The sequence below is a fragment of the Dromiciops gliroides genome, chromosome 4 (assembly GCF_019393635.1).
Source record: "Dromiciops gliroides isolate mDroGli1 chromosome 4, mDroGli1.pri, whole genome shotgun sequence".
NCBI classification, from domain to species: Eukaryota; Metazoa; Chordata; class Mammalia; order Microbiotheria; family Microbiotheriidae; genus Dromiciops; species Dromiciops gliroides.
The window spans coordinates 231,667,607-231,690,371 of record NC_057864.1 but is presented as its reverse complement, the minus strand read 5'-3'; the positions used below and the strand labels follow the sequence as shown (position 1 = coordinate 231,690,371).

General features: G+C 44.5%; 3 protein-coding genes across 3 annotated transcripts; 1 reads left to right on the top strand and 2 right to left on the bottom strand.

Moving 5' to 3' along the window:
• Window positions 1-22: 22 nt before the first annotated feature.
• Window positions 23-7,290, bottom strand: AP4M1 (adaptor related protein complex 4 subunit mu 1). Its single transcript, XM_044002579.1, has 15 exons — window positions 7,025-7,290; window positions 6,730-6,818; window positions 6,380-6,486; window positions 6,211-6,307; window positions 5,811-5,921; window positions 5,647-5,727; window positions 5,356-5,418; window positions 2,349-2,415; window positions 2,160-2,213; window positions 1,785-1,891; window positions 1,591-1,685; window positions 1,424-1,468; window positions 1,136-1,186; window positions 839-950; window positions 23-538 (listed from the first exon to the last, which is right to left on the bottom strand). The coding sequence occupies exons 1-15, from the start codon at window positions 7,080-7,082 to the stop codon at window positions 326-328; spliced, it is 1,350 nt and encodes a 449-aa protein (XP_043858514.1). The 5' UTR covers window positions 7,083-7,290; the 3' UTR covers window positions 23-325.
• A 108-nt stretch (window positions 7,291-7,398) lies between these two features.
• On the top strand, window positions 7,399-18,171 carry MCM7 (minichromosome maintenance complex component 7). The gene is made up of 15 exons (XM_044000114.1): window positions 7,399-7,587; window positions 8,804-8,883; window positions 11,552-11,716; window positions 11,821-11,945; window positions 12,032-12,212; window positions 12,606-12,743; window positions 13,014-13,163; window positions 13,284-13,398; window positions 13,506-13,637; window positions 14,007-14,090; window positions 14,944-15,337; window positions 15,593-15,676; window positions 16,549-16,717; window positions 17,600-17,709; window positions 17,809-18,171. The coding sequence occupies exons 1-15, from the start codon at window positions 7,557-7,559 to the stop codon at window positions 18,017-18,019; spliced, it is 2,169 nt and encodes a 722-aa protein (XP_043856049.1). The 5' UTR covers window positions 7,399-7,556; the 3' UTR covers window positions 18,020-18,171.
• A 164-nt stretch (window positions 18,172-18,335) lies between these two features.
• Window positions 18,336-22,137, bottom strand: COPS6 (COP9 signalosome subunit 6). The gene is made up of 10 exons (XM_044000115.1): window positions 21,992-22,137; window positions 21,674-21,799; window positions 21,185-21,316; window positions 20,842-20,930; window positions 19,602-19,664; window positions 19,454-19,501; window positions 19,218-19,332; window positions 19,036-19,128; window positions 18,830-18,930; window positions 18,336-18,642 (listed from the first exon to the last, which is right to left on the bottom strand). Exons 1-10 carry the CDS (start codon window positions 22,119-22,121, stop codon window positions 18,502-18,504), a joined length of 1,038 nt encoding a protein of 345 aa, XP_043856050.1. The 5' UTR covers window positions 22,122-22,137; the 3' UTR covers window positions 18,336-18,501.
• Between the last annotated feature and the right edge of the window lie 628 nt (window positions 22,138-22,765).

Genomic DNA, 22,765 nt, shown 5'->3' with positions numbered 1-22,765 from the left:
ACAATGTATTCTCACATTAAAATACAAGTTCTCATTCATGTTATTACATTTTGGTTTGGGGTGAGGAGTAGTTGCCTATCCCCATCTTCAGATATGTCTCATTGTATAGACCCTTTCCCAAAATAAAACAGTTCAGTTTGTAACCACAGATCTACCTGAGTTCTTCTTAAGTCAATAAAGAGGATAGAGCCAGTCTTAGGATCTATGTGTCCAGCTCTAGCTCTACTTGAAGTTTCTAGCCCTTCAATGGTGGCAAGGATAGTAGGAATACTCCATGATTCTTTCTTTTTGGAGGCAGGTTGACATAGTGCTTCCACTTTGGGTCTCAGATCCGGATGACATAAGTATCACTGTGGCTTAGATGTCTTACCCACGTATGTGGGGAAGTGTTACCAGGAGTTCCAGGAGCTGTGAGCCGAAGAAACCGAACTTGGAGCCCTGAGCAAGTGTACCGAGGCAGCTCGAATGAGAGGCTTGCAGGACCTAAGCCCAGAGGAGGGGCTGGGCTTGGGGGGTCAGGAGGTCCAGGGACATCCATCTGGGAAAGAAGAAAGCATAGGTATAGAGGTGAGGTTCATGGAGGGGACAAAGGTTACACACTGAAAGGATCAAAGGAACTGGGAATTAGGGGCAGCTAGATGGCGCAGTGGTAAAGCACTGGCCCTAGAGTCAGGAGGACCTGAGTTCAAATCCGGCCTCAGACATTTAACACTTACTAGCTGTGTGACCCTGGGCAAGTCACTTAACCCCAATTGCCTCACAAAACCAAACCAAACCACAAAAAAGGAACTGGGAATTGACTAGAAGAAGTTAGGAGAACAGTGTTTGGTGTCAATACCTGGAAGAGGCCACAGAGTTGGGAACCACCCTGTACCCGAGGAAGGTCCCACTGAAGCACTCCCTCACCCAACTCTGCTTTCTGCTCTGGGCTGCTTAGCTCCTGGGATAAACTAGGAGTTAAAGAGATATAAAAGGATAGGTCAGATTTTGCTACCTCTAAGGGCAGGCTCCATTACTGAATAACCCATTCCCCACTATCCAATTTCATTATCTACCCTACTTCCGTAGAAAGCATCATCTAAGTTCCCAAAGGAGTTTGATAGGGTATTAGTCTTTCCTATTCCCCACAACTGACCTGGCAACTCCTCGGGGAAGTGGGAGGTGGAGCTTGACATGGAGAGCTTGGCTGGAATGAAAAAAAATGAAAAAGCCCCATTAGTTCCAATTCCTCATTCCCACATCCCTCCTTGCTTATACTCCACTGAGTTGGAATGATTTGCCTAGGTTGCTCCCATCTTATGGACTGTAACTGAATTAAACTAAAAGAAAGCACTTGAAAGATATGAAGGGAAAGGGAAGTTTTCAGGTTGCAGCCTGTTTACTACTTCAAAGCTAGCACTACTTTGCTATCTATAGTTCTCACCTCTTTGGGGGTAGGTCACACCGGAGCTTCAGATAAACCTGTAGCCTTGGGTAAGGAATAAAGACAGAAGTGTCATCCTTTTCCCTTATCTCTTTGTATTCAGGGTGAGCTTTGGATCTTGAATGGGGAGAAAGCTATGTAGTTCTGAACCTGCATTAGTATCTTACCTGCCTGAACTACGGTCCCACTGCACAGAGGGAAAGAGCCGAAAAGGGAGTGGGGAAGGAAGATCATCGGAGAGTTGATACCGCATTATAGTCAACTGTAAACAGAGAAACGATGTCAGCCTGGGCCCTTCTCATCTTCCCTCAAACCTCCCCACACTTCCTTACTGTGGAGCAATAGTCCACCCCAATCTGACCTCGCCTTGAGATGGCTGCAGCCTAAGGATTCGATGGGATTCAAACTCATCCAGTCGAACAGAATCGTGAAATGAAACTTCATCCACCCGTACCCCTGGCCCATATCCTGAAAGAAAAGACAACCCCCGCCCCCCATCTTTGATAATAAACACCATGCCTAACTAATATCTTACATTGAATAATAATCTTACTATGCCTGTGCCTTCTATACCTGGGGTGTCTATATTCAGATGAGGTCAAAGCTTCTACTCTACCCAAATGCTAATGGAGAGAGTCCCACACCTCCCTATTATATCTTTTTTTTCCCCTATTATATCTATATTACTGGTCCAAGTATATATGGGGTAGGGAAGATCCTTTCTTTAGTACCTCACCTCTCAATTCTGATTTGCCCACACAGAATTCCTCAGTCAAGCCAATTCTCATTTCTGTCAAAGAAAGGGATGTTAGTAATGACTACATCATAAAACCCAGGCTTATTGCCCCAAATCTCAACTATCTGGTTCTTCCAACATGCTTTATTCCCTATTCTCCACATCCCCTTTAAGTCCCATACTTCTCACCAGAACAGCTGGGAAGAAAGCTCTTCAGTCGGATTTCACCTTGGACATCCACCTTCAGCAGGGAGCCCTAAGAGTTTATGGGGAGGGGGATGAAAATTTAAAATATTCATAATTGTCCTCATATCTTTGGCTATAGACCTATATTCCTAAGCAGGAATTTTATACTTATAATGGAACAATGAAAATGCAGAACATATAAAAATGTAGGGGGAGTTATTCCCTTCTCCATCATATCACCACCTGGTAGCTTAACTACCAGCCAGTCAGTTAAATGGCAGGGCACAGATTTCTTTTTGATCACATCACACCACAAGAAGGTCCCAGATGTCAACCTGAGAAGATAAAAGTGCAGTAGTGCTCGCGAAACTTTCGAGCAACAGTGGATACTCACAGGAACAACTGAGATCCTAATTGGGCAAGCATGCATGGGTGGCCACAGGAGTTGGCCATAAAAACTACAAAGAACATTCTTCCACAATTTAGGGAGACAAAGTCTGCAGTGACTTGTCCATATGTGCCCTATATTTGCCTTTTGGCTGTAACAGGTATGTGCAAATGCATATTTGTCCTCCAGAAGAGATGGTAAAAGGGCTGGAGGAAAGTCTGATTCCTAGATTAAGGAAAACAAGTTTCTTGAAAAAAAATGGAAGGACTTCAGGGTTTAGAAGGGAATCCTAATCTGTATCCCATAGTTGAAATGTAGAAGGTGATATTGTGGAGGAGTGGAAGGACTAGTAAGCACAGAGTTAACAGGTATGAAGCTTTCCCCTAACATAGGAAATCCCTCTTATCAGTCCTGACTCCACAGTATCTGTTGGATGCTTTTCCCAACTCATAGCACAACCCTAATTCAGACCATTACCTTTCACTTAGACTATTGCACTAGACTTAACATTCCTTCTGACTTAAATTTCTCACCTCCAATACATTCTTCCCACACAGCTCACAAAGTGAAATTCCTAAAACACAGTTTTGACCAAGTCACTCCTACTCCAGAATCTCTAGTGAGATTGCTGCTGGAATTAAACACAAGTTTTCTGTTTGGCTTTTAAGGCCTATTCACTGTCTGGTTCCAGCCTACTTTTCGAGTATTTAGACATTTTTCTCTTTTGTGTACTTTGTGGCACAACTAAACTGGATTATTTGCTACTTCTCATACACAGCATCACTCTTCCACCTCCATGGGTGTAGCACAGGGTGTACCCCATGCTGGATGCACTCCTCACCCCTCTACTTCCTTACTAGTGCTAGCTTTCTTCAAATCTCAGTTCAAGAACTACCTCCTACATGAGGCCTTTCTAGATCTCTTCAGTTCCTACTAACCCCTCCTAGAAATTGTCTTGTATTTATGTTTTGTGTTTGTGTGTCACATTCTATTCATTCATTCAATAAGCATTAAATGCTTACTCCATGTGAGACACTGACAAATGCTGGAGGCCATATATACATATATATATATTGTAACATAAACAGGCCATATATGGGTACTGAATTTGCCCCAGAGTGCAAAAGGTGGAATTTATAGAAATTTTTCACTTCATACTACTCCCTTTGATGTATTCCACAGTTATAGGCTGAGAGGATCTAGAGCTGGACAGGTCCACATAGGTCAGCTAATTCAACCTCCTCATTTTATAGAGAAGGAAACTGAGGTTCAGGGAAGTGAAGTAACTTTGGTGAAGTTCACACAGCTAGTTAAGTGTAAAGAGACAGAATGTAAACCCAGGTCCTCTGTTTTCAAAGTTAGTGTACATTCACCAGTTCCATGCTTGCCCAATTAACTATTCCTCACACTCATTGCATTCTATTTCCCACCTTGAACACTTATGCAGACTGTCCTCCAGGCATGAAATATACTCCTTCAACACAGCTTTCTTAGCATCCTTATCTTCAAGATTCAATTCAATACACAGGCCCTGGAGTCAGGAGGACCTGAGTTCAAATTCGACCTCAGTCACTTGACACTTAACCCTCATTGCCCCACAAAAAAAAAAAAAAAAGATTCAAGTGCTACCTCCTCTAGGAAGTCTTTCCTGATGCCCCTACTTAGTGCTCTGACCTTCCTGAAGGCAGAAAGTGTGTTTTTTTTCTTGGCAGGACAATGAGGGTTAAGTGAGTTGCCCAGGGTCACACAGCTAGTAAGTGTCAAGTGTCTGAGGCCGGATTTGAACTCAGGTTCTCCTGAATCCAGGGCCCCTGCTTTAACCACTACGCCACCTAGCTGCCCCCAGAAAGTGTTTTTAATTTTGTCTTTGTATCTCCAGCATCTGGCAATGTCTCACATGGAGCAATAAAAATAACAGAATTATCCCAAAATAGGACAGATTCCTTAGAAAGGACACTAAAGATATTCAAATGAAGCCTAGACAATGAAGTGTTATGGATAACATAGAAGAGATTTTTGTACAGGTATGGGTTGAACCAGATGGCCTTTGCATTTTCTTTTACCTTTAAGATTCTTTTTTTTACCTTTAAGATTCTGAATTCTTGGAATGTTGCTTGGTGTCTTCCTCACTCTCTTATCTTGAGGGAGTGCATGAATCTTTTATCTAGGGCCCATGTGTTACCACTCAGTAATGTCTCAGGGTAGTTACAGTCCTAGCTTCTCTATAACTTTCTGATGTGCTCCCATTCCAGATTGGAATGGGATAGATTGTCTTCATTTCATATCTCCCTAGTGCCTCATCCAGAGTTCTATATTTATTTTTTTTTTTGGTCTAGTGCTATGATTTAATTAATGAGGGAACTCCTGGAGAGAAAACTCCAGTTGATTGATTCCAGTGCTAATTAGCAACTATCCATCAAATAATAGTTTTAAGAGATTGTCTGAGGCACCAAGAAGTTAAATGACTTGTCCAGGATAACATAACCAGTTTGAATAAGAAGACAGGACTTCCTGGCTCTGAGACCAGTTATCTATTCACTACACCATACTGGCTCCAAATCTGTACCTGATAGGTACTACATATATTTTTTTGCTGAATTGGGTTTGAGGACTCAAACTTACATTGGATCCAATAAGCACTGAGAGCCTTTCTACTACATCCAGGAAAACTTCATTCTTGTGACTCTGGAAAAGAAAAGGGGTCTGGAATAAACAAATGCCTGGTTCTCAGAGACTGGAGGTAGAAGAGACTAGGAAAATGAATATCTGATTCCCAGGAAATAGAGGATTACTGTAAGACTCTGGGAGACTGGATAGTAAGAATAGGGAACAGAGAAGTCACTGGGAAATTGGATGTATGGGCTCAGGTTTTAAGATACCTAGATGTTTGATAACACAGATATCCTTCCTCACCTGATCAGAGCGGCCAGTTAGGACTGGACGGCTGGCTGCACTGCTTGGGGCCACTTTGCTCTGCTGTGTTTCAGCCCCAAACTGTAAAAAATCCACAAGTTGTCAGTCTTTTAGTTAATCCTACCTCATCTCCCCAAACCTATTCATCCCTTTCCTTCACTAACCAGACCAACACTACTGAGCTCAAAGAGGTTGAAGGGCTTGCTGACTACAGCCTCAGTTTGAATAAAGTTCCTCAGGATCTCTGTAGATGTAGTCTGGATGTAGCCATAGTCCTATAATAGAAGAAACATGTTTTTGTGGACCTGACTTAGAGGTTGTATGGGGATAGAGGGGGAAGGGATGTAGGAAGCAGCTAGGTGTCAAAGTGGATAAAGCACCCGCCCTGGATTCAGGAGGACCTGAGTTCAAATCCAGCCTCAGACACTTGATACTTACTAGCTGGGTGACCCTGGGCAAGTCACTTAACCCCCATTACCCTGCCAAAAAAAAAGGGGGAGGGCATATCACTCCAATGAGAGATGAGGGGAGAAATCCATGGGTCCTTAGCCTCTTTTCCATTACCAGGACTTCATCCAAGAGTTCATAGACAAGAGCTACATTAAGAGAGAGCGTTTTCTCACTGATGGAACCACAGTAATCACTTAGTAGGGTGGCCAGCCTAAGGAAGAGAGGAAATAATGAGTCTTCTGAACTTAAATTCCCCATCCCCTTTCTCTACCACCTTCCTCACCTTGATAACAGCTCCAGGAGGATGAACGGGGAAACACCCCCTGAGGTGGTGACCACAAGGTAGAGACTGAAGTGTCGAATGTGGACAAAGTGGTGGCCTTGGTGATGCTGGGGAGTGGTGGTGGTGATAGTTTGAGGTTGGGCAGTAGAGAACAGAGAGATGAACACCAATAGGGTTAAAAAGCATAAAAGTCAAAATCATGAGAATGGGAGTCTTGGAAGGTCATTCTAGGGATAAGAGAAAACTTTGGGAAACCAAATCTCATCTCCAGTGTGACCGACCATGGAAGGCACTAAAGCAACATCCACTCCCAGTTCCAGATCCCACCCGGTGCCCTGGAGGGTTGTTACCATGACGACAGGAGGCTGGTCCCCTGGCAGCTCCGTCACCTTCCGGTAGAACATTTCCACCACATCACTGCCTCCACAGTCTCCACGGACTGAGGGAACGGGGATTAAGGAACGCCAAGGTTAAGCTGCCAACCCGTCTCTCACCCCTTTCAGACCTAGCTCTCCACAACCCATTCTCCACTATGCTTCTGCCGCCCACTGCCCTCAGGCCTTCCCCAAGCTGCCTTGCTACTCCTCTTGGTTCCTTGACACCCCCCTCCGCCCCTAACACCACGGCCCAAGGGTGGGAGGATACAGTCCTTGTAGATGAGAGGGTCCCCCTTGGAGGACAGAATGAAGAGCTGGGAGATCATGGCCTCTCTGGGAGAAAAGAAGCAGAGGTTTTGCTGGCCTGCATAAGAACTCGTCAGGATACCGGCTTCAAAGACAAGGATCTTCTTCCTCAGTAAGTCCCGCCTCTGTAGTAATAACCTCCCGATTTGGCCCCTGATTGGCTGAAGTTTGGCGGACTAGCTGAGGAAAAAGAGGGAGAGGGGTGATGCTTATACAGTTCCCCTTCAGGGCGGGGTCTTAGGCCGAGCCGCACCCGCGGGGGCGGGAACTTCGGCAGCGGCGGCAAACAGTCTTTTCCCTATTGGGTCTGATGAGGAGCGTCGGTCACGTGAGCAGGGACGTTTCGCGCCAATTTCAGTTGCTTTTCCCCGAATTTGTGGCGCGCCGGTTCTTCCCCCTCTTTCCCTTTTCAAGACTTTACCAACCACCTTCCACCTCGGGGCCGCCAGTCCTACTCAGGACACCACTACCCCAGCCCCCTTCGTCCGGCAGCTATGGTTCCTAAGGACTACGCGGCCGAGAAAGGTGAGGGGTCAAAGGGATCGCAGCAAGAACCCGCTGTGGGGGCTAGGGTGCTAGAGGATAAGAAAAGTGAGGAAGGGGATTCAGGAGAGTGGAATTAATTGAACGGAATGAGGAGACATTAGGGACTTGGGAGGGCGCACGCACGTGGTGCGGAAGGGTCGGAGGAGGAAATTCTGGGGGACTCGGGAGAGGTAGGGGAAACGCAAAGGAAAAGGGAGGTGGTCGGACTTCAGGGATGAGAACGGGAGGTCAGGGAGTGATAGCGGGGTCCTGGACGCTGGAGAAGGGGTATGGAGGACGGTGGGAGCTGCGGAGGATAGGGCAGGAGCGGAAAATATCTGTTCTCTCATCGGAGGGCTTGGAAAGAGATTCTATTCCCAGAGCAGTTGCCCATCCTGTCACCCAACCCCGTAGTCCCGAGTCCTTCCTTGAGATCAGAACCTGGGACACGCCGAGCCCCTAGTATTGGTTAACGACCCGGCCGTCTAGACGGAAGTGACGTTTGCAGGCGGAAGTACTGCGCTTCAGTTTGAAAGCTGTACTATGTAAACAGTCTCCTTCCGCGGGACTGAGGTCCAGATAAGTTGAGGAAGGGCACTGGGTTGGGGCAGCATCCTGAAGATCCTATGGAGAGGAAGTTGTTGAGGACACAGGGTAGTGCCCAGTCGGTGCGGGATCTTGAGCACTCCCCTGAGCAGAGTGATCTGGGGTCCAGAGGGTCAGTGGAGGGGGGTGTGATTGTAATTGGCGCCATGTGCTTCTTTGTTTACAAAGAAAGGAAACTGTTGGAACCGGTAGGGACTTAGTGAAAAAGGTAAGGCTGGAGTAATGGGCTCACCTTTTAGCAATGAAAGGAATCTTGAGGATTGGAGGAAGAGGAATAAAAGTTTTACAGGAGTGGAGACCTTTAAGCTGGAAGACTTGTGGGTGTCTTGGGCATTTAGAAACTTGTTTGTATGACAGAGGCAGAAAGTGAAGAAAAATACAGTCTGGATAGATATTTTGATAAATGAAATCTTTTGGGGCCGCTCTACACCACCAGGAGAAAAGGAGTATTACCTAATAATCCTTCTTCCCTCATTTCTTCATAATTAGATCTCTCATGACTTCTTCCAGTCAGTTTGTTTTGATAACAAAGTAGGGCAAGACTAGTATCAAGGGGTTCCATAGGGAGGACTAAGAAGGAAAAAGTAATTTTCTGTCTTTTTGCTAACAGAGAAAGCTAAGAGGTTTCTACAGGAGTTTTACCAGGATGATGAGTTTGGCAAGAAACAATTCAAGTATGGGGACCAACTGGTGAGTTCAGGGATGGGTGATTAAAGGAAAAACCAGAACAGGTACGAAGACCAGGGATGAGACTTGAGAGAAGGTTCATTCTATATGCTTTTCTAGGAGGAATTGAACTACAGACACTTGATTTATTAGGGGGGTGCCCACATCCCCGAAGGTCATGGTACTTTTTCAAGAGTTTGGGCTCTGTTGTGATAATGTTGAACAGGGTATGCAAGGTAGGGAGCCACATGGGTAAATCACATGAGTGTGGAATGGAAAGACACGAAAATGAAGAATACTTTTTTAAAAAATTTAATAAATTTATTTTATTCTGAACTTAAGAAATAAAGAAATAAAATAAAACCAGCATTTCCATAACAAAGTAGGATAGAAACACAGAGCATTGCCCTGAAATTGCCAATATACTATGTATAATTTTTTTTTCAAATATACCAGTTGTCAGGCAACTTTTTCCCCCTTCCCCCCTCCCCAAACTTCTACTTGACTACCATTACACATAAATCTCTACGTGTATATATGCAGCGTACATATTTATGTGTATGTATGTATGCATATATGTTTGTGTGTATAGTCCTTTTTTCTATATTCAAGCTGTTTCTTCCTTCATAGACTCTTTGCAGTAAATTTGGGTATTTGTAATTGTCAGAATAACTTGGTTGCTCAAAGTTCTTGAAATGATACTGATATTATATAGAATGTTCTCTTGGTTCTGTTCACTCTGTAAAGAATACTTTAAAAAACTACACATTTAAGGTCAGAAAAGTGTATGTCCTCTGGCACTTGGTTTTTGGTGATGTTATTTTTTTGAAAACTCAAGTTATAACAGTGAGAATTCAAAGTTAACACACAATAAAGGTTCAAAGTCTAGTGGAGAGGCACATTGAGGAGTGAGGTTTTAATTCCTTGGCCTAGGTGACTAAGGTTTGAGGGATGTTTAAATACTTAGAAAGGGAAGTAGTGCTCATGAAGGATAGAAAGAGTTACTAGATCTGAGAGGTGTCTTAAGCATAGTTGACCTAGATTTCAGCAATTTTTCAACAGATCCTCTCATCCTGTAAACAAAATTAAGACTTCAGCTACTGTATTTAGGTAGATTTAGAACCAGTTGAATCATGTAATCAAATAGGCTGTGGTTTCCTTTCATCTTGGAAGATCTCTAGTGAAGTGCTCCAGGAATCTGTCTTTACCTCTGTGCTGTTCAGTATTTTTATTAGTAACTAGGATGAAGACATACAGAGCATGCTCACCAAATCTTTCAAGTGACACAAAGGCAAGAATGATAGCTATCATGTTTAATCACAGAATTAAGATTTTTTTTTAAAAATCTTGACTGGCTAGACCTAGTGGGCCAAAATCTTATAAAATGCTTTTGGATGTCAGTCAGTCAACAAGCATTTATTAGGAGGGCAGTGTGGGTAGGCAATTCACCTAAAAATGGAGGTAGGTTTTAGTGACTTGAAAGCTCAACATGAGTCATTAGTAGAACATGGCATCACCTAGTCTCTTGTCCCCAACTCTTTTCTCTCTAGGTAGGTGTAGGGTTCTTATCCTCAGAATTGGTGAGAAGAAAAATCTTGGCAACAATCTAAGTGAAAACTGAAATACAGATTTTAGAAAGGAAACTTAAAAGGTTAATTGTCAGTGCATTACAGATGGTACCATTTTGTTAGGAAGAGTAGCACTTTTTTTTTTGAATGATTATGAAAACTGGAAAGTTTAATACAATCATTAAGAGAAGCACAATATCCAGAATAAATTTATAATCTTACAGTTCACTGTCCTACTTACACCATATCTAAAGTATTCTGTTCAGTTGAGGAAGGTCCTTGACAAACTTGACTGGATGATGCAGACATCATGACATAGATATTTATTAAAAGAATTGGGCATGTGGGTCAGCTAGGTGGCTCAGTGGATAGAGCACCGGCCCTGGACTCAGGCTGACCTGAGTTCAAATCTGGCCTCAGACACTTAACACTTACTAGCTCTGTGACCCTGGGCAAGTCACTTAACCCCAATTGCCTCACCCTCCCCCCCCCAAAAAAAAAATTAGGGATGGTTAGCCTGTGAAAAATGCTTTAGGGAGGACATAAGACCATGGCCACAGACATGGTGAATAGGGTACTACACATGAAGTCAGGAAAGCCTGGGTTCATATCCTGCCACTGACCATGGGCAAGTCACCTAACTGTGAACCTCAGTTTTCCTCCTTGTATATTAATACAAGGATTAGATTAAATGTCCATTAAGGTTCCTTTCAGTTCTAAATCTGTGGTTAGCATAGCTGTTTTCAGGTATCTGAAGATCCATCATGTGGAAAAAGGACTAAGCTTATTTTGTTGGCCTTAGAGGGCAGAATTAGGAGCAATAAGTATGAGATTCCAAGAGGTAAAATTTAAGCTTGATGTAAGAAAAGATTTCCTAAAAATTAGGCTAGCCAAAAGTGGAACAGGTTGAGGATAGACCTCACTAGAGATCTAAGTGAATGACCACTTTGAGATGTTTTAAAGAGGATTCCTGTGGAAGTAGTCGTTTAACTATTAGGTTGGCCTTTAATTTTGTAATTGCCTAGTTTTACTTGACTACTTATTGTGTGGGCTCTCTAAATTGAATAAGGGTTTATGGAAGGTAACTGACTAGTAACTATGTTGTCTGTTTCCTTCACCTGCAGATACGTTTAGCTCACAGGGAGCAAGTAGCTCTATATGTGGACCTGGATGATATTGCAGAGGAGGACCCTGAGCTAGTGGACTCCATTTCTGAGAACACGAAGCGGTATACCCAGCTCTTTACTGAGGCTGTGCAGGAGCTGTTACCACAGTACAAAGAGAAGGAGGCAAGGGAGCCTGTGGGCAAGAAGAAACATTCATTTATCGAGAATTACTTGGACACTGGTTGCAAAAGAGTTTGATATTTTGACTTTTTATTTTCCTACTTCAGGTAGTGAACAAGGATGTCTTGGATGTGTATATTGAACACCGGCTAATGATGGAGCAACGAAGCCAGGACCCTGGAGCCTCCCGTAACCCTCAGAATCAGTATCCCTCTGAGCTCATGTGCAGATTGTGAGTAGTCTTTGTGGAAAAAGAATGGGAAAGTCCTTCCTCCCCGAGTCCTGATGCTGACTGTGCTGCCTTCTCTTCCTCCTCAGTGAACTATACTTTCGAAGCCCAAGCAGCAGCAAACCACGGGTGATTCGAGAAGTACGGGCTGATTCAATAGGAAAGTTGGTTACTGTGCGTGGGATTGTGACCCGTGTCTCTGAGGTTAAACCTAGGATGGTAGTGGCAACATACACCTGTGACCAGTGTGGAGCTGAGACCTACCAGCCGGTATGTGTTGGAGCAGAGGAGCACATAAAGAGATTGTAAACCAAACAAAACTTAACCTCTTTGTTGCTGGGGGCGGGGGGCAAGTTTAAATTTGGTCATTATGACTTGGAGAGCATGTCCATCTGCTGGCTCTTCTGTAATTTCCTGTCTGCCATGCTCTCTTTACATTTCATGTGGTTGTCAGTTCTGTCGTCTGTCATTCCCTTTGCCGTACTACCTCTGTTCACCTTTTGTTCATCTGTCATCTTTTCGATGTGTTTTCCATTATCCCCTAAAGGACCCAGGATAGTTAAGCTAAGGTGGCTTATTTATGAATTATGCCATGGTGGCTTAAAGTTATGATTTGTTTCCCTTTCTAATTTTGTCTCTATGCTTCTCCTTCCCTTGTTCCAGATTCGATCTCCAATTTTCATGCCACTAATTATGTGCCCAAGCCAGGAGTGTCAGACCAACCGCTCAGGAGGACGGCTCTATTTACAGACTCGTGGCTCCAAATTCATTAAGTTCCAAGAGTTAAAAATGCAAGAACATGTGAGTTTTAGTGATATGTGAACAATAGGCCTAGGCAAGACAGGACAGGGCATCTTATCTGATCCTGCACTCACTTATAGAGGGGAAGGAATAAAAGGATTTTTTTTTTCTTGAGAAGGAAGGCTGCACTATGAGAGAAGCCAAACCCTTATAAAGAGAGAACTATCTCTGGTTGTATTTGCTTTGAGTTAGAAGGTAGACAGATGTGATAACAGGAAATGGGAGAAGAGCATCTTGGATGCTTAGTTTGTGTTTCCCTTCTCTCTTCAGAGTGACCAGGTGCCTGTGGGAAACATCCCACGAAGTATCACAGTGTTGGTAGAAGGAGAGAACACACGGCTGGCCCAGCCGGGAGACCATGTCAGTATCACTGGTATTTTCCTGCCAATACTTCGTACTGGATTCCGACAGGTGGTGCAGGTTAGATGATGAAAATAGCAAAACCAGTCCATCTTTCCTTCCATGCACACACCCCCACCCATCCAATTACAAAGACAGTGTGTTCTACTGTATTGTACCATAGTTTTCTTCCTGTCTTAGGGCCTGCTGTCAGAAACTTATTTGGAAGCCCATCGGATTGTGAAGATGAATAAGAGTGAAGATGATGAAGCTGGTATTGGGGAGCTGAGCAAAGAAGAGCTGAGACAGATTGCAGGTGAAGAGGAAATGAAGTAGGAAGTGAGAATGGGAGAGTCAGAAAATGTGCAGCTCTTCACTGTTGTATTAAGAGGCCACTATTGACCTCTCATTTTCCTCATTTAGAAGAAGATTTCTATGAAAAACTGGCAGCCTCAATTGCACCTGAGATATATGGCCATGAAGATGTAAAGAAGGCTCTGCTCCTCCTGTTGGTTGGTGGGGTGGATCAGTCCCCTCGGGGCATGAAGATCAGAGGTGAGTAAAAGGGCAGAAGTCAAAGGTAGATGCTGTCAAGCTTGATCCATGTATCTGTTTTGTTTATATATACTTTGTTCTGAGAGGGTTCTACTGAAATATCTGCTACTAAGAAATAGAGGGGACAGTCAAAGGGCAAATTGGAAAATAGGGATTGACAGCTTCTTGGGTTATGATGATCTAAAAAGTGAGGGTTAACAATAGTAGCATAGGGAGAATTCAGAAGATGTAGGTCATTGAAAACAGAGGGAGAGTAGACAGACCTTAAGGGGACCTTTTACCTATGACAAAGACAGCTCATTGGATGATTTCAAATCAGGAGGATGGTCATTTTGGTATCTTCTCTACCTGCTTTCTTTCCCAAAACAGGAAACATTAATATCTGCTTGATGGGGGATCCTGGTGTGGCCAAGTCTCAGCTTCTATCTTACATTGATCGTCTGGCCCCCCGAAGTGAGTATCTTTAAACTAAAATTGGAGAGTATGATTAGGCATGAATTAGGTCTGTTGCATCTACTGCTTTGTGGGGAATCATCAGTGTGGACTGAGAAATCATAACTAGTATAGATTTTGAGTTAGATGAAAATAACAGTGGCAGATTTGAAAGTTTTTCATTTCTTCAAATTAATGGTGACAGATAGGGGATAGAATTGTTCCAGGTATAGGAAAGGGAGAAGACAGATTTGACTGGGAGACCTCAGTTAAGCAACATTTATCAAATGCTAGCCATTTTCCTAGATGGTGGGAATATGAAGACAAAAATTAAGCATTTTTTGCCCAAAAGGCAGTTCTTTGGAAAGAATGTGTACATACTGAATAAATAGAAGATAATTGGTGTGGGGAAGGTACTAGTCATTGTGAAGTATCACGAAAGGCCTCATGTAGGAGGGGTATAAGCCCATGGTATGTTTTGTTTGTTGTTTTTGTTTTGTTTTTTAAAGCAGTTGGGGTTAAGTGACTTGCCCTGGGTCACACACCTAGTGTCTCAGGTCATATTTGAATTCAGGTCCTCCTGACTCCAGGGACCGTGCTCTATGCACTGTACTACCTGGGGGGGGGGGGGTGAACAGGGAGTACATTCCAGACATGGGTAGGCGCCTATACAAAGACAAGGAAACTGGGCATGGAATGTCATATATGGCCAGTTTGCTAGCCTGAAGATTGTTATTCATGATTTTTCACCTATGTCTCTCCTTCCATCTTTTTGCCTTGCTTTCTACCATCTATATCTTTGCCCATTTGTTTGGGTTTTCCTTCCTTTCTTTTGTAATCTATTTGTGTTTATCTCTCTGTCCCTAACATCCAGGCCAGTATACAACAGGTCGGGGGTCATCAGGTGTGGGACTAACTGCAGCAGTTCTTCGGGATGCAGTGAGTGGGGAGCTGACCTTGGAGGGAGGTGCTCTGGTTCTAGCTGACCAGGGTGTGTGCTGTATTGATGAATTTGACAAGATGGCAGAGGCAGACCGCACAGCAATCCATGAAGTGATGGAGCAGCAAACTATTTCTATAGCAAAAGCAGGCATCCTTACAACACTTAATGCTCGATGCTCCATCCTGGCTGCTGCTAACCCTGCTTATGGACGATATAACCCTCGTCGAAGCCTGGAACAGAACGTACAGCTTCCTGCTGCTCTCCTGTCCCGATTTGACCTGCTCTGGCTCATCCAAGATCGCCCAGACCGTGACAGTGACCTGAGGTGAGACTACCAGAAACTCCATTCGCTTGTCTTTTGGAGACACCTGACGCTTCAGCCTCTTTTACCTTCCTTCTAGCGGTGAACCCTTATCCTTAAAGAAACACACTAGGTTACCCTTCCCAGAGAGACAAGATTGAAATATTCCAGGGACATTTTTCCTTTGTGAGAATCATTCCTGATTTCATTTTTGCGGGAAATTATTTTGAGGATAGGTGTGGATCCAGGGATGTTACTGACACCTCTTCTTCTCTTAAGGTTGGCCCAGCATATTACCTATGTGCACCAACATAGTCGGCAGCCTCCTACACAGTTTGAGCCACTGGACATGAAACTTATGAGGTAGGAAGGCTTTTCCACACTAAAGTGTGTCAGGACATCCTAGTACAGCTTAAATTTTCCAGTTTCTGTGTGTGTCTATGGGAAGCTAAGTAGACTCATGTTCCTGAATTCAAATCTGGCCTCACACCCTGGGCAAGTCACTTAACTCTGTTTGCCTCAATTTCCTCATCTATAAAATGAGCTAGAAAAGGAAATGGTAAACCCCAGATGAGGACATGAATGAAATAACTGTACAACCACAAGGTATGTATATGTCTGTCCTTAGAAAAGGTTAGAAGAGAGACCACATGATATTGTGGATAGAATGCTAGAATCAGGAAGACTTGGGTTCAATCTGAGCCTAAGTTTCCCCAACTAGCAAATGAGGATAATGAATGGATGTATAAATCTGCATATGTAAAGTTATAAATTTTTCAAGCCACATCTAAATGTCTATTGTTACTGTTGTATCTCAGACTTAAAAATTTGGCAAACATGGGGCAGCTAGGTGGCGCAGTGGATAGAGCACAGGCCCTGGAGTCAGGAGGACCTGAGTTCAAGTCTGGCCTCAGACACTTAACACTTACTGGCTGTGTGACCCTGGGCAAGTCAACCCCAATTGTCTCACTTAAAAAAAAAGTTTGGCAAACAGTGGGTTGGCTTATTCCTATATCTGAATAGCGCTCTATCCCTCCGCCTTGATCCATTTTCTCCTCTGTACTCTTGGGGAAAATAGTACTCCCACCTCTCCTGCACCTGTAATTTCCACAAAAACTCTGAATATGGTTCCTAGAAAATGACGTATATGTAGTATTTGGAATAGTGAATATATGGCAAAGAAATGTCATATTGTAATAGTCATCCTTTTTCATATTTCTACGAAACTTTCATAGGCGTTACATTGCCATGTGCAGAGAGAAACAGCCTGCAGTGCCTGAATCTTTGGCTGACTATATCACAGCTGCCTATGTGGAGATGAGGCGTGAAGCCTGGGCTAGTAAAGATGCCACCTACACCTCTGCTCGGACTTTGCTAGCTATTCTTCGACTTTCTACTGCTTTGGTACATGGCTTCTATTCTTTATTAGAATCCTTAATTCAAAATTTTCTGTTCCCTACCACCCCCAGACCCTGCCAGGGTTACTGTCCTGTAGGTACTTACTGTCCTGGTAGGCCAAGCACAAGCTTGGCAGCTGGGTTGGGGGGGGCGGGGCGGCAGTTAGGGGTGGAAATCTGATGTTCTTCCTGGCAAGTTTGAGTTATCCTCACAATGTATATAATACCAATTGTTCTTTTCTGTGTCCCCATTCTCTAGGGCAGTGGTTCTTAAAGTACATAGGATTACAAAGAAACAAATTATGTTGAAAGACACCTTAAAATTTTTTTTAAATTCATAGACTTCCAAGTTAAGAACCACTGCTCCCCAGATCCTAGGCCTTCTCAGTCTTGGGAGGCTCCAAAGTGCTGTTCGTGCAGGTAGTTTGATAACCTGACCTACTGCTGAGCTAGCACTTCACGAGCCCCTGGGACACTATACCCCTTGAATTCCTAGGTTCCAAACTTCCAATATTTTTCCTTTCTTGTCCCTTAATGCTCTATGCTAAGGCTGGCTTCCTTGTAACTCTTGGGCCTTTGTAGTTTATGACTTGACTCCCCATCTTTTGAGGGTGGGGGAAGAGTGTTGGGGTAGGTCTCTTCTCCTTTACAGGACATCTGGACTGGCCAGTGTTGAGAGGCGGAGACTTGGGCAATTGCTGAACACTGCCCTGGGCATTGCACTTGTCTCGGTCTGACAGTGCTGGCAAAACACTACAAATCCTTGGGGGAGGGGAAATCCCTAGCTCTTTCACATCTGCACAACTACTTATGGAACAGCTCACTCTCCTATGAGGTAGTGAATTGCTTAACAAGTTTCTCACCACCACCCCACCACCCCCTTCCCTAGGCCCGACTGCGCATGGTAGACACTGTAGAAAAGGAAGACGTGAATGAGGCCATAAGATTAATGGAGATGTCTAAGGACTCACTGCTAGGGGACAAGGGGCAAGCAACAAGGTGAATAATTGGGGGGAGGGGGCCTTGTTTCTTTTTGTGCATGTCCTTGGGTGGGTATTCTAGCCACAGTCCTTTGACACTTCTCTCCCCTTTCCTCAGAACCCAGCGACCAGCAGATGTTATCTTTGCCACAGTACGGGAGCTGGTCCCTGTGGGCCCAGGTAGCCAAAGCATCCGTTTTTCAGAGGCTGAACAGCGCTGTGTATCTAGAGGTTTCACACCTGCTCAGTTCCAGGCTGCGCTGGATGAGTATGAGGAACTTAACGTGTGGCAGGTTAACGCTGCCCGAACACAGATCACATTTGTTTGACCCTGAAGAGCAGAGCTCCTGACTTCATTTCATTTTCTAATGCCTGACATTTTGAGTTCGGAGAAGTCCTTCTCTGCCTAAGCCAGAGGGAAGTTTAAAGCTACTAAACATACACTGTGTTTATTCTCATTGCTAATAAAGTGTTTATAGAATTCTGAGTGCAAAAATCCTAAAATTTTCTTATGGGGTGAGAAATAAACCAACCAGTTATGATTAGTTCCCCTGTCTCCTCAAATCTACTAAAGAAAATCATCTCTCTTCAGATCTTACATACAGGGATTCTAAACCCTAACTCCTTTTAACAGAGAGGACAGAATCATGGGAGGGGAACTATTCCCCATTTATTAACCATTTGGGTGGGGGGAAGCTATGCTAAAGGGGAAATAAGCCACTTTCCTGCCTCTGGGGGGCAATTGTTTTCCTCAGTGAAGCAGATCTCTACCCTCGGACCTCACTTATTGTGAGGGAAGGGTTGCTCCCTTCTAGAAGAAAAGTCCTCGCATTCGTCTGCCGATGCCCTGGCGATCATACAGGACGTTGAACTTATTTACAAACTGGTTCATTGTGTTGCATGTTTTGGTGATGGTGCCAAGGTAGGCCATGAGCCCAACATCATTACATTGCTGGAAGGGAGGGGAAAGACAAAGCCTGAGTTACCTTCCAACCACCACTGTTCCCAAAGCCTGCAAAAACCTGTAGTTCAAAGATCAGATGACAAGCATATAGTAACCCTCCCAGGTAAGGCTGAATGACATTCCCCTACATATATCACTAGTGAATCCATTTCCCAGCCCCACAGGTTAAACTCACATCATAAAAGTCTGTCTTGAATTTATCTGTGCTGAGCACAGGGAGGCAATGACACAGAGCATAGGCTTCACGCAGGATTTCATGATTAAAAGGAACCTCTCCTGAAGAGATACAGAATGAAAAGTATGAGAGCTATTTGTTTCCCAAGGTGCTATTCTGGTTTAGTGAAGTACTTAGGAAACAGTTAAGGGATGCATTTGTCCTACCTGCTTCAGAAGCCTTGACATATTCTAAGATAAGCTTGACCCGACTGTGAAGCATCTTGATGGCGCTATGCTGGGCTATTAGGTGTTCTGCCACTGTATTGTAAGGAGAGGATTAGAAGTCATAAGTTCCCATCTCTCAGGATCCAGAGAGTGGAAAGAACTATTACCATCTCTCCACTTACCAGTAGAGTTCTCTCCACTACCGGTAGCTGTCATTCGAGCCACATGATCCACACCAATTCGCTCAGCCTCTTCTGTGGCCAGTGTGTAGGTCAGTTCAGCAAACAGCATTGTTGCCTGGAGAATAGGTTATCAAAGAGGTGGGAATGCTGGAGAAGAACATCACAAAAAGAAACTAGAGGCAAAGTCAGAGGGAATGGGATGAACCATAGCAAAAAGGCCTTGAGCAAGTAATTACCTCTCCATTGATGATGTCGATGACAGACTCAAAAACACTGACTGGAAGCTGTTGTGAAAGACAATAGGTCAGATTAAGGAGAAAACAGGACTGACAGGAACAGATGTATTCAACTTGACAGGCCCAACCAGGGGTCTGGAACACTCACATCAGTGTGCTTGGTCATGGGATTTAGCTTCAGGAACAGAGGACTCTCAATGATCTCACACACCTGGGGAGGGAAGGGAAGTGACTATACCATAGAATCATAGAATTTATATAAAGAGTCAGAAATCTGAAATGACCTATTCTAATCCCCTCATTTTTACAGATGAGAAAACAGGCCCAGAGTTGGGATCCAAAAGTAAAGATCTAGTGCATAATAAGAGCTTTGCAAATGTGAGAAATCAATATTTATTTTTTCTTTTTTGGTGAGACAGTTGGGGTTAAGTGACTTGCCCAGGGTCACACTGCTAGTAAGTGTGTGTTAAGTGTCTGAGGCCGGATTTGAACTCAGGTCCTCCTGAATCCAGGGCCGGTGCTCTATCCACTGCACCACCTAGCTGCCCCGAAATTAATATTTCTTATATTTAATAACAAATTATTATATTAGTACCAAGGTTTTTTTCCCTTTTTTACTTCCTCACCCAGAAACCAACCAGTGTGAGAGATTTGTCCAGGCCAAGATCTAATCAGACAGTAAAAGAAATTTTAAGTTTGGGCTAATGAGTATATTCCTGCTCATTGTATTTGTTCAGACAGGTCTGAGGAAAATGTTGATTTTTCCTATTAGGTGATATGGAAATTGATGTCTTTTAGACCAAGATTTGAGTGACCTAAGTCACAAGACAGTCCACCTCCCATTTGATTTACCAATCAGAGTTGAATAGGCATCCCTCAGGAACACATCCTTTTCCAAGGACATATAAACTGTTACCCCACTGCAATCAAGGGTCTTTGATTTGAGAGAGACAGCCAAATGACCATTCTTTTATTAATAACCTGCCACAGTTTTATTAATAAAATGATTACATTACAGAAACCACGTCTCATATTTATAAGTCACACAAACATTTTATATATATTCTATAGAGAGTAGCTATATATAAACCAGACTTCTAGATTTCTATTTCAGTGCTATTTCTACTGCATTACATTACCCTGTTTCCTAGAAATCCTAACATAGTCTCATTTTCCTTCACCCCCATCTACAGAATCATAACATTAAAGCAGGAAGCCACCTTGGAGAATATAGTCCATTGCTTTCATTTTACAAATGAGCCTAAGACCTTACAAATGAATGTTTACACTAGAGCCAGAACTCTGGTCTTTCAACTCACTATCTAGGGCTGCCTCTGCCCTACATTTTTTCCTGCCCAACTGGTGTGTGGTTTTCTTAGGGTTCTTACCTGCTTGTGGACATGAATGTCAGAAGGATCCGGTGGACCCCCCGTGGTATACCAACCTAGAAACTCCAATTCCTTGAATACCTGCTTAACTGGGAAAGGCAAAGGGAAAGGGAGTAAAATAAATCTTTTTCTCACTCTCCCCTTCCTGGCATATTCTCTTTTTCATCTGGTCCCAAATGCCATCCCAACCATTTCTGGATTCCTACATAAAAGTGATCATTTTTACACCCACCTCCTATATTTACTTCGAAGCTACATGTCTCCACCCTAATACCTGTTTTCTAAAGGTTGTGGGATCATACCCTCCCCCCTCCCCCAACCCTGGCAACCCCTTCCCTCTCACACTGCTCCTCTTTGGTGTAGTAATATTCTTTGTCAATGATGATCTTCTCCTCCACTGTGTGGGACAGAAGCTCAAATGAATTCATCACCTCAATATTTCGTCCCTCCTGTTTCCCGATCAGCGCCCCAATCACTAGAAAGGAAGGAAGACCATTTTTGGAGGACCTGGGGTTCATTGTTCTCCGGTTCGTGGCTGGAAGGGACCCAAATCCTAATTTTTACAGATATGGAAAAGTGAAGCCCAGGGAGTTGAAATGAAGGTCGGGGCTCACAGATTATAACAGACCAGGGAGTTAGAAACCCAGACTTCTAGCCCGGCCTCTGGGGGATGCCCCAGGAATTGAATGTGGACAGAAAGGGAGGGTTTCGAGGCTGGGGCATTTAGGGAATGGAGGTGGGAGGAGGGGCATGGACAATCGCCCGGGGCTGGTAGAAGAAATTCCCCCTGCAACCCCCCAGGAAGGAGGACCTGTCGCGCAGGAGCACGCACCTTGCACTGGCCGTCCCTCCTGCGAACGCATGCGGATCCAGTGATCGGAGATGTTGAGGATGACGAGGGGATGAAGGGCCACGGATACGCTGCCGGTCACGCCAGAGGCCATCACGCTGGGGAGCACTGGGGGCCGACACACACCGTGAAGGAGGAGCCCGAGAATGCCGCCCCCCCCTTAACCCAGTCTACCCCCGCCTCCCGCCACATAAGGGGTTTTATTTTCTCGATATACGGGAGGGGGGAGGGGCGGCTCCCCAAGGAGTGCAGAATCTCTTCTAGGCAGCCGTGGGGATCTCTAGAGGCGGATCCCGTTACCTGCAGCGTCCACCTCCATCCCGCTGCTCCCGCTAGCCCCGTTCGCAGCCGTAGACGCCATCTTGCCCGCATCTGCCGGCCTCCGTGGAGTCCCGTCTTTCCCAGCTTCCGTAGGAGACCGGCGACGCATGCGCAAGTGGCTTTGCTGCTGAGGCGCGCAATCCTCGGTCTCTCCATCCTTCCTGGATTCCCACCCTCTTCTTCCGCGTTGTTATCCTGGTTGTAGACCCCGGGCAGGAGATGTCGAAGGAAGCCGGAGGCCGCTCTCCCGACCTTTTCTGGGAAACGACAATTTGCTGGTAGAAGCCGAAATGTGGCCTGGGGATTTAATCGGCTCTTGAGGGAAGTTTGAGCCTCGTATCCGGGGCTTTGGGCTGTGGAAGGGTCAACTGCTGGCCCAGGAAGAAAGAGCTCATCCATCTGGGCTCCAGCCTTCAGCCCTTAAGTTCTAGGTACTAGACCTAGAACTCTTACTGTTGTCTGTCCCTCTCCTTTCGCCCCACATCCCGGGACTTGCCCGTCACCGTACAGGCGGGAGGTGGGAATGGCTAAAAGTAACTGAGGAAGTGAGCGTCGGCAAAGAGAAAAGAACAGGATCACTTACAGATATGATGATTTACTTGGGAAACCCTGAAGAATAATTAAAAATTTAATTGAAACTAAGCAGCAATGCTTCACTATATAAAATACACATAAAATCATTCTCTGTAGGCTGTGAGGTGGCGCAGTGGATTACAGCACTGGACCTGGAGTCAGGGAGACCTGAGCCTTAGC

Excerpts from the sequence above, each read along its gene's own strand:
- AP4M1 (XM_044002579.1), bottom strand. The coding sequence starts at position 7,082 with ATGATCTCCCAGCTCTTCATTCTGTCCTCCAAGGGGGACCCTCTCATC. Across the intron at positions 1,187-1,423 it reads TGTGACCTACCCCCAAAGAG|CCAAGCTCTCCATGTCAAGC; the intron begins GTGAGAACTATA and ends TTTTCATTCCAG. Across the intron at positions 539-838 it reads AACTCTGTGGCCTCTTCCAG|ATGGATGTCCCTGGACCTCC; the intron begins GTATTGACACCA and ends CTTCTTTCCCAG.
- MCM7 (XM_044000114.1), top strand. The coding sequence starts at position 7,557 with ATGGTTCCTAAGGACTACGCGGCCGAGAAAG. Across the intron at positions 13,638-14,006 it reads TCGGGGCATGAAGATCAGAG|GAAACATTAATATCTGCTTG; the intron begins GTGAGTAAAAGG and ends TTCCCAAAACAG. Across the intron at positions 15,677-16,548 it reads CTGGACATGAAACTTATGAG|GCGTTACATTGCCATGTGCA; the intron begins GTAGGAAGGCTT and ends AAACTTTCATAG.
- COPS6 (XM_044000115.1), bottom strand. The coding sequence starts at position 22,121 with ATGCGTCGCCGGTCTCCTACGGAAGCTGGGAAAGACGGGACTCCACGG. Across the intron at positions 19,665-20,841 it reads ACATTCATGTCCACAAGCAG|GTGTGTGAGATCATTGAGAG; the intron begins GTAAGAACCCTA and ends TTCCCTCCCCAG. Across the intron at positions 19,129-19,217 it reads TAGTGGAGAGAACTCTACTG|TGGCAGAACACCTAATAGCC; the intron begins GTAAGTGGAGAG and ends CTTACAATACAG.